The 14,736-nt window shown below is 39.3% G+C and overlaps 1 protein-coding gene across 2 annotated transcripts in view; it reads right to left on the reverse strand.

The window, feature by feature from the left end:
• Window positions 1-14,736, reverse strand: part of LOC135338443 (uncharacterized) — a 90,561-nt gene that overhangs the window by 55,249 nt on the left and 20,576 nt on the right. For both annotated transcript variants that reach the window (XM_064534563.1, XM_064534564.1), the window contains exon 8: window positions 11,110-11,214. In XM_064534563.1, the coding sequence (XP_064390633.1) occupies window positions 11,110-11,214 (105 nt within the window). The remainder of the gene's footprint in view (window positions 1-11,109; window positions 11,215-14,736) is intronic.

The raw sequence follows: 14,736 nt of genomic DNA on the forward strand, positions 1-14,736 counted from the left end.
TTAGCTGCCCTATATAAAACACCCTGAGGTTGTACTACGAAGATATTGGAGCCATTATCAAACGGTCACTAATCTTAGCCTCGTTCCCAGGCCTTTTTTCTTGCCGTTGTTCATCCATAAATAGAAGGTAGCAAAAAAGAATAGCAAAATAAGGCAGCATGCAAAAAAAGAAATTGGGGTACAGTTAAGAAAAAGTATAAGGGCTTGGTTTAGGAAATGGCGTGATCCACAAGGATATTTATGAACGTGGGAGATATGTAGCCCACAATCGGGACGTAAGGTATTCTCCCACGCATTCAATAATAATAAGACTTGTACTGAGATACTGCATGCCAACAAGCTACTGCATGCAAAGTCAGGGAACTAGCGTGGCCAGCTCTGGTGACAGTATAGCTACCTGCTAGATGATAATGATGACTAAGCTATTAGTTTAGATCTAAGACACAAGAATATAATTATTCTACAGGGTTTTGCATAATCTTTGCAATATCCACAAAAAAGCGTTTTGCGTTGAGCGTTCCTTATATGGTTATCTGTGGTCAACCATAAGTTGTAGATCTAAGTGCATGGCACTACTACTACCAAGAGTTTATGATAGAGGAGAGAGTATCGAACGTAGGCATACTGTACATCAGATGTATGCGAAGAGTAACGTGACTTCCTGTATCTGTCACAAGCTTGGAATTTGCACACTGACCAATCCAGTGTGGGTGATGTAATCTATCAAGAAAGTAGATTACATCACCCACACTTGGATGAGTTGATAGATTACATCACCCACGCTTGGATTGGTCAGTGTGCAAATTCCAAGCTTGTGACAGATACAGGAAGTCACGTTACTCTCCGCATACATCTGATGTACAGTATGCCTACGTTCGATACTCTCTCCTCTATCATAAACTCTTGCTACTACTGTATTCTACAACAGTTGATGGATCAACTTGAAGATTCTCAGCAACACTTTGATAAGATAGTCCAAGCAGCTCTGTCTGATGCACTATTCTCTGCATCTTATATCCCAAATAATGCCTTGATATTTTTTCACAAGAAAAAAGCCATTTTGATTTTGACTGTTGCTTCCCAATCAGACTTGGCATTTCACCACAATATGTATATGACACCACAATGTGTAAACATTAGATATCCTATAAGGAATGCTCTACACCCTCTATTTCAAAGATTCTGCAAAACCCTGTATATATAAACACACAATAATATTATAGACTCTAGCACTGCATACCCACGCTCATTTTCACCCTTCTACCGTCCTTCTACCCTCACACGACTTCCCAATATAATTATACATGCTCTCCTTTTTGCTAACTCTATACCTCTATAAATGATTCCTCCAATTAATACTGTATTTTATTTTATTGAACAGTTTTAATTTTATCTTACCGTAATTATATTCCTCCATTCCTTCCGTATTTTATTGAACAATTACAGCTAGTATAGAATGTTTTGTGAGCATCAAACATAATTCTATGTGAACTTTGCGAGGGTTGATCAATTCACAATAATAAAATCGCAAAATATACTAGTAAATACACACGATCCTTACCAGAACGCAATAGTTAGATCGCAAAGGGTCAAATTTTCTGCTGCTTGAGCTTATTATGCCTCGGTGCGCATGTGCAAGCGAGGTATACGGTAGTGTGTTTGTGTGTGTGTGTGTGTGTGTGTGTGTGTGTGTGTGTGTATAGACTGATACAGCTGCTCAAGGATGAATCAAGTGCAAGTAAGAGTTTCTATAATTATAGGCTTCTAGTCATGGATTTTAATTCGTGGATTTACAAAATAATGCTTCGTTCTCGAGCCAGTTATGCCTAGTATTGCTTGGAATGCCAATGCAGCCTTTTCAGAAGAGTGAGTAGCGAAACTTGTCCATGGAGTGTTGCTACTCTACTTAGTAGTTACTTAGCTCTGCACTAGAACGCTAGCTATTGTAGCTGCAACAGTGAGAAGAGAGCTGCAAGGCTCTACTGATACAGCTATTAACCTTGGCTTGAACTTTTGGCATCGATCGTTTTTAACAACAATCATGGCCGATCATTACCCACTCTTTGAGTTTCCCTGTGATTCTAGATTCTGCATGCCTGCATGCAGCAAATTCAATGCAAGATTGTTCATCAAATTTATGTGTGTAAAAACGCTATTAGTAGGAATGTTATGTAGCTTTGGCACCTCTACCGAGGCATCAGCACCCTTGGTGCTTTCATTCGCAAAGGTTTTTCACCAGCAAAATATTCTATAGATTGAACGATTTAGATAAAGAACAGAAAAGGAGAGCCTGTGTAGGCTACTTCGACAGTATACTGCACAAAGCGTACCTTGATGCAGGATATTAATAATACCATGTGAAAGAGCTGCTCAATGTGCATGTGCTGGTACCTACAACGTGCACACACAACGTGCAAACAATTATCACTACCGCTACCGTCATAATTTAAAATTTAAAGCTTAAATAATTTTTTAGCTCATTTTGGAGCTATAACTTGCAATTGCATATATCCCTTGTGCCCATGTTATAACTATAACATAATTATAATTATGCTAGAAGTATGCACTGGCTAGATCGACCATAATAGACACTGGGTTAGGCCTCCATATAAATTATACTCTTCAGCAACACCCGGGCTTCATAGAGGGAGGGGCGCTCCCCCCCTGGCAATTGTATTGAAATATAGGCCATAACGCACTGTGTTACGGCCTGTTACACACCAACCAAACAAAGAGTGTTTTATAACAACAATAATGAGTTCTTTACGAAGCTACTTTAATTAAACTGCTATTCTTCTATATATAATACTCTTTCTGTTCCATACGTCCACAATTTCTTCTTCGGAGTCACTATATCTGTATAAGTACAGAGGGCGATTCAGCGACCTTCATTTAGTGAGAAAGGCTTGTGTCGCTCAGGCTATGGCTTTTATCTATAGTGCCATTCAACCTAGGCAATTGGATTTCTGCATTTTTTATGACATTCCACAATACTTAATAACTCTTAAGAATGAATTAAGATGCGATGTACGACAGTCTCTAAACACAACAATTTCGCAGATCCCCCAAGATACGGATAATCGCCGAGCCTCCCATTTTAGAAATGTTGATTTTCTCCCCCCTGTCAATTTTTTTCTGTATGAAGGCCTGAACAATGCTCTACAAAGTATATCTATATACATGCAGTAAACATGGCTGTCATTTTATCATAATTATAATGGGTGTTTATTCCAGTCCTGTCTTCTCTTCTCTGCTTCTTGACATTCCTCTTAGGCATTTTTTCACATTTTCGAAACGTATAATACTTCTGTACTGAAGAAAGAAACGGAATCGAACTAAAAAACTAATTTTGCACTGTGAAACATTGTGAACGTATATGATTGGCAGGAAAAGCATGAAATGTGTAGAAACAAGAAATTCGGCGAGTGCAACTCCAATCCGTTACAACGTCATAAATATTGGCTGAGTCCAAGGTCTCTGGTTTTGAGATTCGAAGGCCTGAGGCTGTAGCATCCCAAGCATATAGCGAGGGTGCTACTAAGGGCATATAACTGATTTAGAATAGTGCTAAGCATTATGCAAGCTAGGCTATAATTATTAACACATTTAAAGAAGACTCTGAAACTAAGAGTTTCTATACAAGCCTCAAGCAACGTTAAAGCTTCGCTCTGGCTAGTCTACATAAAAAAACTCACATTGAAGGCATGCAGTTTCGTTTTTTTCTCTTCAGGGGAGGCCAGTGAAGGAGGCTATACCGTACCCTCGAGAAAATACGCCCAGCAAGAAGTCTAGGCTTATTAGAGTCCTGACTGGGCGTTTAATCGCGAACGGCGAGTTTTCATTCGAATATACGTCCACCCGCGGCCTCAAATCGAGGTTTACACTTCGCTCTATGACAAATCTTATTGTATTTTCATTTTAATACATAGTATGAACATTTTATTGACAACAATGTTATAAACTAATGCATGAATAATAATTATGATTAAAGCATGACACGACAATGAAGTGAACTCTGACTCTATTCCTCTATTCAATGCTTGTCGATGTCAGATGTGGCAGAAACTTCCCAAAGGATATGGTAGGACATATACTCCTATACTGTAACAGAGTATATAGCTATCAGGTAGTTCGTTTCAAAACCAAGGCAAGGTAACTTGCAAAATTAGCCTGCATGTGTGATAACTTTCTTGGACTTTGTGTTTTCCTTTCTCAGCATAATTATTATACGACTACTTGTTCTCTGCATAATTATACATCTTCAAGGTCAAACAGATCCATACAGAGAAAGTTATATTTTTGATCTTATAATTATAGTCCAGCAAAGAGTATAATTATAGTCTACTCTAGATCTTACTAGCTACTACCTAAAACTTTCTTTCTTCTGTCAGACACTAAAATTAAAAGTGAGCATGTGGTATTCAGCTACTGCGCATGCTCAACTCTTTATTCTTATAATCGAGTGAAAATACCCTCGTGCAAGAACTTTGAAGCAAAAGAGGGGATGGGCGTTTATTCAAGATGGGCATATTTTCGTGTGTCACAACTATTACTTGTATTGAACGAGTTAAAAACAAAAATAAGAGAGATTTTTCACAGTAGCACGCATGCAGCATTTGATAGCAAATAGACTTGCCATATATACCATATTACTAGAATATTTGCTAGTGAAAAACCTTTGTGAACGAACCAAACCAGCAGAAAAGTTGACCCTTTGTGATCTAACTATTGCGTTCTGGCAAGGATCACATGTGTATTTACTAGAGAGATAAAAATGTCGAGAGAAATTAATGTAAAGGAGAAAATGCATGCAAATGATGTTGCTATTACAGCTAAATATTAAGTGTTATTCTGAATTCTACATGTGTTTATGTTTTCTGTACGCAGACGAAAGTTGGGCATGTCTGGTCAAGGAGAACGTCAAAGTAAAGTATGTTCTTTCGAATGTGCTTCCCCAGAAACCGTTAACTGCTATATCTTGGTGATGGTCCAAGATATAGCAGACTAGACACTCTCAGACCTTTCTATATAATATACTTCAATGGTAGTGACCCTCTTCAGTTCTGATTATTATGATACATGCAGACTGTTATAATTATACATCGTAAAATAATAGTGATCACTACTATTTTACGATGTATATAACAGTCTGCATATGGAACTTAGTACCAGTTATACTTCAGACCTCCTTGACTCAACAGTCCCTTGGCCCTATACCCCTATATATAATTTGGCAAGCAAACCCCTCCTGATATGATCTTTAAGTGGCGATGGTGGTGCTCTGACGCTGGTACTTCCTCACTATAATAATTTATACTCCCACTGATCATGAGCTTGAGACTTGATGACGTAGTCCTCTGTCGTCTATATCTCATCACTGGAGTCATGAACTCACTAGCACAATCCATTATAGCTAATACACTATCATTCCAAAATACGGCTAATAAACAGTATTATATACTATACGTGGAAAAGTATGTGTCACTCTTAGGTAATTTTCGGTGAGCATGTTGGATAGATGCTTACTAATAGTTGCATGCCCTCTCCCACCTTCAGCAGTCAATACTTCCTTGATACAGCATATAATTATAGCTACAACCATAGCTCATAATTATTATAGATAAACTGACAATTATTTGCATACGGAAAAGCACTGGTATACAAAAAACATGCAGTGCTTAAAATACATTTATAAATGAGTTCTATACAGTACTACGAAACTAACTATTTTGTACATCCACACTATAATTATACAGATCCTTGAACAGCTGTATTACAAGTTACAGCACTCTACACACACACACACACACACACACACACACACACACACACACACACACACACACACACACACATCAGCGTATATACCTCGCTGTGCAAGCACATGCACAGAGGCATCATAACTCAGTACAACGAATACTACGCTATAATTATATACCTCGCAGCGAGGTATACATGCAGTAGTGTGTTTGTGCGTGTGTCTGTGTAGAGTGATATACAACTGCTCAATAAGTGTATACGAATAAGAGGCTTCTAGACAGACTAAGTCATATTCAGTATTATAGTTATTGCCCAGCCAGAGTGCAACATGCCATATATTGCATTGGAGCAATATAATGCCCGAGGGCCGCAATTTAGTGTATTCATTAGTTTTGCTGAATTCCATAGTAAATTTTTAGGTTTTCTTCCCACTAGTATAGTTATAAAAGTAGTAGCCTATAAAAGGAACCAAATGAGTTATTGGTTGGGATGGTGGGGCATAAGTCCCAAATGGATATCTCTTAAAGAAATCTACTGCATTTACACACAGTGCAAGTGCATATAATCCAGTGCATTATGCCATATAATGCAGTGCAATATATGGTAGCCATGGCAGTGATGCAACATGCCATATACTGAGCACTGGAATGCTTTGATCTGCCCACTCACTGGGCAACAAGTGGATTTACAAAAATTAATAAATAAATAATTAATTATTATGCTTCGACTAGTTTTGCTTAGTAATACATTGAAGGCTATGAATGATCTACGCCGTTCTTCTGTTCTGCTGCTTTTCTCTGATTTGTCACAACTAAAATTCACTGAATTTTATTGCAGACTGCAGACTCTAACGTAGCAAAATCAGTTGAGTATAATTACATCTTAATTCTTATTAGCTATAATTATAATATAGCTCTGCATTAGAACGCTATAGCTACAAGAGTCAATATTAAAAATAATTATAATTATAGACATGAAACTTTCAGCATCCTTTTTTAGCAACAATCATTTCCCTATGGTGAGCCTTTTGTTTCAAAATGGCGATACAAAATACCATGTGTTGGTGTCCCAAAAATCAACTCGATTTTATCGACTTTATCTGGTAGGGATCGACTCGATGTGTTATATCAACTCGATTTTATCCAGGTAAGGATCGACTCGATGTGTTTTATCAACTCGATTTTATCCAGGTAAGGATCGACTGGATGTTATCAACTTGATTTATCCAGGTAAGGATCCACTCGATGTGTTTTATCAACTCGATTCCAGGCCGCTGGGGGAAAAGGCGAGTTTCGAGGGCGGCTTGATATCTAGGCTATCTATGGCTGTACTCACAAAGGCGCTAGGCTCAGACAAGGCACTGAGACTCTTGAGTCCACATGCAGGCCTACAGCAGGTCAGAGTAGCTGACCTTCCAGGTACGCCTGCAGAAGGTCACAGCAGCTTACTTGTGCTGGATCACAGTAAATTAAATCACTAAATGCTGGTCTACTTGACTCTTGAGTTCATGAAACATAGCAAGTAGCTGCTGTGTGATCTCAGGCTCAGAAGGTCCCCATCTGAGCTACTCTGAGCTGCTGTAGGCGTGCATGTGGCCTCAAGAGTCTCAGTGCCTCTTGTCTGAGCCTAGCACCTTTGTTGCAAGAGTATAGCCTTGATATCAAGCCGCCCTTGAAACTCGCCTTTTCCCCCAGCGGCCTGGAATCGAGTCGATCCTCTCGAAATCGAGTTGATAAAACACATCGAGTCGATCCTTACCTGGATAAAATCGAGTTGATAAAAACACATCGAGTCGATCCTTACCTGGATAAAATTGAGTTGATAAAACACATCGAGTCGATCCTTACCTGGATAAAATCGAGTTGATAAAACAAATCGAGTTGATTTTTGGGACACCAACACATGGTATTTTGTATCGCCATTTTGAAACAAAAGGCTCACCATATTTCCCAACAATTTTTTCAGACCATGTGTATAATTATGCCTCGAGGCGTAGCCGCATGAGGGATACGGTAAAGCTGACTGTGTGTGTGTCTGTTCCAGCTGCAACTGCTCAACGGTTACTTGTAATGCGACAAAAACAATAGGCTTCTAGTCACGTTCTCATGGATTTTGATTCGTGGATTAGCAAACATTCTCGAGTTAAATGGCTAGTTTGACTCACATTGAAGGCTGTTGCAGTCTCTTCAGGAATCTTTCATAGCATCATCTGTTCGCACAAACTTTCTATTCGAGTTAGCCTTGCACTAAAGCGCTAGCTGCTATACAAGAGTAAGAAAGAGCTGCTAAAGAAGCTAGCTATTAAATTTTTAGTAATCATTATGGAACTTGCAGACACACCCCTTCTTCCTGGATGTAATGTGCATGCGCTCAATACCACGTGTAAGAGAATCCATTTTGAACGCCAGATCCTGGCAGAATCAATTTTCTTTTTTGTTGAGGTCCTGGTAAGCCACAAACCAACCTTTTCTGATAACTCTTTTTAGATGACTGCTTGTTATAGATAATAATTATTATTACTTTATGTGATTGATTTCTGTCTTTCACAGACTACTGACTATGCCTTTGACAAAGGGTTTCACCCATTGTTTGGCTACAGGCAATTTAAGACGATCGGCATGCACTTTCTTGTGAAACAATCAAAACACATTGCAAATATTACTTATCTCTTCTATAACACTCTAGTAATACTTTTGAGCGAAAGCAAAAACATGGCGAGAGGCATTAGCAAGTGCACGCTTGCAACACTTGTTGTAACTGTATACATGTGTGTAATAGGCTGCTAGTACAGTATAGCTTCATTGGCGTTGGCGCTGCATTATCACCCGTGGTGTTCAGCACATGCACATATAGAATGGGCAATACCAGCGAACAAAAATTCATCCAATGTGGGGCTCAAACCCATGATCCTCAGATTAAGAGTCTGATGCTCTGCCGACTGAACTTGTCTTAGTAGCAGATCCAGGAAAAAGAAAAGGGGGATTTCAAATTAACGAACGCGCAGTACAAACATTTTTGGGAGTTACGCCCACTTCCGGTCACACGTTGTGTAAGACTATAGGGAAATCCCATGCATTCTTAGCCAGGGTAAGTCCCATAATAGACCGGCCTGCGTAGAGCTATAGCTAGCTACTATGAACAGTCAACTAACTAACTTATAATTATAGGTGAACCCATTTGATACATCAAAACAACAGGTACAATTAATACAAAAAGCTAGGTAGTATAGTTGCATGCAATAAAGCCAGCTAGCATTATAATTATAGTGCAGAGCTATAAAATTATCTACTTTAAGTAGAGAGCAACACTCCATGGACGAGTTTTGCTACTCTCTCTTCTGAAAGGCTGCGATGGCATTCCAAGTAAATAAACCTATAATTATAGCTATAACTCCAAATCCGCAAAATCGCAATAAAAAAAACGCTACTATAGAAGCCTATATATACTATTAGCCTCGATCCCAGGCCCATCCGTCTCCAATTGAACGCTAGGTCGCCTCCTCGGCCTGGTATTGATTGTATCTGGGCGTGACCGGAAACTGGTAAGTATCAAGAGGAATGCTATGTACTGTAACATCTTCAGTTCATCACAGTTGGCTAAAAATACAGACACTAGAAATTAATACTGTTATCTGTAGAGTGTACTGCACAGCAGTACTGCGTCCATAATAAATGCAGATGTTTAGAAGCGAAGATCTCAAACAAGAGCTTCCAGAAAGACTTAATAAATACTGCGTTGGATATGCCTGCTAAGCCTTCAGGTGGCATAACAAAGATTGTGTGTTCACAGTGCATCAAGAGACAGTAGAATCCTGACGTCACTGGTCAGGATAGTAACCACAAGTGTTGAAAGAGCCATTCCACGTCAGTAGTTTTAGTGCAGGTAGTTCTATAAGATCGGCCCCTTGGGAAGGACACGAGTGGCACTGGAGCATCCTCTTTCAATGGGTTCGCACCCATCAGCTAGGAAGAGTACAACGGGGGTTGGAGGGGAAGGTTCCATTTTGCTCCTGTATACTAATTAGTAGAACTTAAATTCACTATTCCACTATACATTTTGTAACTCACAGTGATGGTCCACACAAAACTAGCCTCGATCCCAGGCCGCACTTCCTTGAAGGCCGATGAAGGAGGCTAACACAACACCAGTGCCAGTACCGTAATGTCATATCTTGATCCAGATACCAAGTATTGGGCTATAGGCTATAGTGTACAATTTCCAATGATGAAATGGTATTATTGATTTATATCGCTCACTTTGACAATACATCCCAGGCCCAGCCACTTGTAGACACCCCTGAGCATAGTATACAAGAGATCGATGGCGGGAGTCTGAGGATAGACTCTACCAAGTGTATCTGGCAATCAATGGTCTAATCAAGCGCTTGTATTAAATTGTGTAGTCGAGTCAATCCAAGGTAGCCAACTGATAGCAGAAACTTGAGAACATAGGTCTGTTCTTTCACAAGAGTGATGATCCTTCTTCCTTCGCACAAGACAGCTCCTCACACTCTAGCTAAGCCTATATCTATGACAAACTAAACTTGCTAAAGAATATACCTATGACACGGAGTTCTTTGTGATTTAACGGTGATTTACGGAGTAAGTATGCTTATACATACACTATTAGTGTTTCTATTCGCTCCACCTTGCTCAGGTATTCGCTCTTTTTGAGCAAATACCTGAGCAACCACAGCAACCACAGCACATGCATACCCAGATACACACCCAGATACAATCAATACCAGGCCGAGGAGGCGACCTAGTGTTCAATTGGAGACGGATTGGCCTGGGATCGAGGCTAATATAAATTATTATAGAAACTCTTGTTTGCACTTCATTGATCCTTGAGCAGCTGTAGCAGTCTATAATATATACAAACACAGACTATACCATAATTATACCTGTCAGAGCACAGTGGCGTTTCTAGGAAATGCAACTAGTAAGGTGGGTGCTAGCTGAGAGCGAGCGCCAAAAAATGTTTGATTGTTACTATAATAATTACATGCATGTATACAGGCTAGATACACTTGAATAACTCTTTGATCATCAGAAGGTTCATCCTCTTTATATAATTAATAATTATTATAGCTACCACCATATGGGTTTCCGTATATACACTCATGTTTTAATTGTTATACACTAACAAGTTACTATAATAACGATGCAAAACAGTGACCAGTGCAGGCCCTATACCTCTTATCAAGGAATCAAGGCATACTGTAGGTTAGCAAGGTGTTCAATAATACCGAGAAATGTACAACCTACATAATTGTTAGTATTTGACAACCCAGTACAGCATAATTATGCACAAAATAATAATTATTGTATTACTATACTAACTAATTACCATTGACAGCCACATTGCATTTCATGATGAGGAACTTTATGATGTCCAGGTGCCCCTCTCTGACTGCCACTCCCAGTGGAGTTAGTCCATCCCTGGTCACAGCTCCTATAGTGGTGAGTGTAATTATGTCAGGAATTAGCCTCGAATCCAGGCCGATTAAAATACGGCCTGCATGGCCATGGTATATATTACATGTGTAATCATATAGGTGTTGCCCGTTCACGCCGATGTACTATCGTATAGCGCGAAATTTTCGAGGGGCTTAATTTTCGCGGATTTTGTGGGTTAGTAATCCTACACAAAAATTAAGTCCACGAAAATGTTTCTATTGAGAAGGTTTATTTGCACATTATAGTCTGAAACTATAGAAGAGGCTCTCATCTACAGTAGACTCTCGCTATTCCGGCTCTCTGAAGTACGGCCACCTCGATATACCAGCCATTTGGCTTGGCACGGAATGCTAGCTATAATATTATGTTTACTGCACAAAACTCACCCTGAAGTACGGCCACTCCCTATTCCGTTTACCGGCCAGTGCTGGCTGTCCCAAACAAGGTTCAATGTAATTTTATATACGAATATTACGGCCGGATATGGCGTTATGGGTGTGGTTTAGCAAATAAAATTGGATTACACTTAAATAGAGAACAGAATGATTCCTTATCCTACATTATCCTCGAGACAAGAACCGCAAAAGTAGTCATTAGATTCGAGGTAAGGTCGTTTTTAAGCCGCGGCTATTTCCTGAGCTACAGCCACCTCGCTATTCCGGCCAAGCTGCATGGGCCCAAGGGTGACCAGATTAACAAGAGTCTACTGTATACCTCTATAATGGTCGTAATATGTGACAGGCTCTGGGAAAACCAGACTATTGGAGCAGACTAAAATTTTGGTGATTAATGTACCAAGTGATAGAGCAGAGCATCGCCTACACAATGGTATGCTTAGTGTTCACATACCTAGTTTCATACCCGAGTTATGCTCGTTAGAAACTCGAAGCCGTAAAATGTAGTATCGAGAAAAATGGCTCTCAAAGATTGCTCAATTAGGAGAAATAAGGTAATAACGAAAGTTTGGACGAAGCGTTTCAATGGAAAGAGTTGGATTTAGAGCATCAGATTTTACAGAGAGGTAGTAGAAGGACTGTAGATACGTATACACCAATAACATTTTATTTGAGATTTTATACTGTAGGTATAAATTTAGCTGTAGCTCAATACTAAATTCTGCTCCAATAGTCTGGTTTTCCTAGAGCCTGTCACGTATGGTTGGGATGTTTGAACTTGGTTTCTGTACAGACCATGAGAAATCTTTGAATTTGTGTTTCCAACTTAACTACGACCATACGACCATTGTAGAGGTAGCCTCTTCTAACTTCAGAATGGTGTGCAAGCCTTCTCGACAATGGAATAGAGCTAGGGCATAAGCCAGGGAGACAAAATATATGAACTTAGTAAACGAACTATTATTATAGTTCACGGTATTATTATAGTGCACGCTTGCAACACTTGTTGTAACTGTATACATGTGTGTAATAGTCTGCTAATACAATATAGCTTCATTGGTATTGGCGCTGCAGTGGTGTTCAGCACATGCACATATAGAAGGGGCAATACCAGCGAACAAAAATTCATCCAATGTGGGGCTCAAACCCATGATCCTCAGATTAAGAGTCTGATGCTCTACCGACTGAACTTGACTTAGTAGCAGATCCAAGAAAAAGAAAAGGGGGATTTCAAATTAACGAGCGCGCAGTACGAACATTTTTGGGAGTTACACCCACTTCCGGTCACACGTTGTGTAAGACTATAGGGAAATCCCATGCAAACTCATTTGATACATCAAAACAACAGGTATTCAACTAATACAAAAAGCTAGGTAGTATAGTTGCATGCAATAAAGCCAGCTAGCATTATAATTATAGTGCAGAGCTATATGAAATTATCTACTAAGTAGAGTAGCAACACTCCATGGACGAGTTTTGCTACTCACTCTTCTGAAAGGCTGCGATGGATTTCCAAGTAAATAAACCTATAATTATAGCTATAACTGCAAATCCGCAAATTGCAATTCAAAAAACGATACTATAGAAGCCTATATATTATAGAAACTCTTGTTTGCACTTCATTGATCCTTGAGCAGCTGTAGCAGTCTATACACACATATGCACACAGTATACCATAATAATTATACCTCTCTGAGCACAGTGGTGTTTCTAGGAAATGCAGCTAGTAGGAGGGTGCTGAGAGCGAGCGCAAAAAAAATGTTTGATTGCTACTATAATAATTACATGCATGTATACAGGCTAGATACACTTGAATAACTCTTTGATCATCAGAACGTTCATCCTCTTTATAATTAATAATTATTATAGCTACCACCACATGGGTTTCCGTATATACACTCATGTTTTAATTGTTATACACTAACAAGTTACTATAATAACGATGCAAAACAGTGACCAGTGCAGGCCCTATACCAGTATACGGCCACTCACTATTCCGTTACCGGCCAGTGCTGGCTGTCCCAAACAAGGTTCAATGTAATTTTATACGTATATTACGGCCGGATATGACATTTTGGGTGTGGTTTAGCAAATAAAATTGGATTACACTTAAATAGAGAACAGAATGATTCATTATCCTACATTTTCCTCGAGACAAGAACCGCAAAAGTAGTAATCCAATTTTATTTGCCAAACCACACCCAAAACGTCATATCCGCCGTAATATACGTATTGAAAACCTTGTTTGGGACAGCCAGCACTAGCCGGTAAACGGAATAGCGAGTGGCCGTTCTTCAGGGTGAGTTTTGTGCAGTAAACATAATTATAGCTAGCATTCCGTGCCAAGCCAAATGGCCGGTATATCAAGGTGGCCGTACTTCAGAGAGCCGGAATAGCGAGAGTGTACTGTACACAGCAGAACAAAATTGCAGTGTGTTATTATAGCGTATAGCATATCAAATTGCTTAACTGTATATATGCATAGAAAGGTCAACGCAATGAGCTATTCCAACAGTAGTCTATGGCCTACAAGTTACTATACACCCTAGAGCACTGAAGTGCTAACCCTCGGCTGTTGACAAGAGAATGGAGTGTTCAGTTATACAATAATAAAGAGACCGGTAAAGGATCACTTTAGCTGCATGTAGATCTACCTCGAATAAAGGTCGCGTGTAGAGCTCATGCAAGGTCAAGCTATTCCGCAAAAATTAAATACACGAAAACTATTCTAACGGTCATTTTGCGAAATTTCATTAATATACCCTCAAACTATACCCACTATATACGGTAAGAAGAGCAATCCACAAGTATTGTTTAGTGTTAAGTGCCATCAACACGCAGGAACATTTAACCTATATATTATAAGGTGTCACACAAAGAGAAACTATACATTTGCCCACAAGCATGCTACTGATTGTACAGAGCATGACCACAAAGCTAATAATTATACGTAAGAGCAAGCCACAAGTATTATTACATGCAGAGGTATAAATTAACAGTCGGTCGCAATTAGCTGACTATTAACTATACTTGCTTGGTCATAGTGTCCTATAGCATGCAAAGACTGAAGGCCAAAGGTCATATAGTTATGATCTGCATATGCGCACTCATAATTATATCAG

This window comes from Halichondria panicea, chromosome 7 (assembly GCF_963675165.1).
Source record: "Halichondria panicea chromosome 7, odHalPani1.1, whole genome shotgun sequence".
NCBI lineage: Eukaryota > Metazoa > Porifera > Demospongiae > Suberitida > Halichondriidae > Halichondria > Halichondria panicea.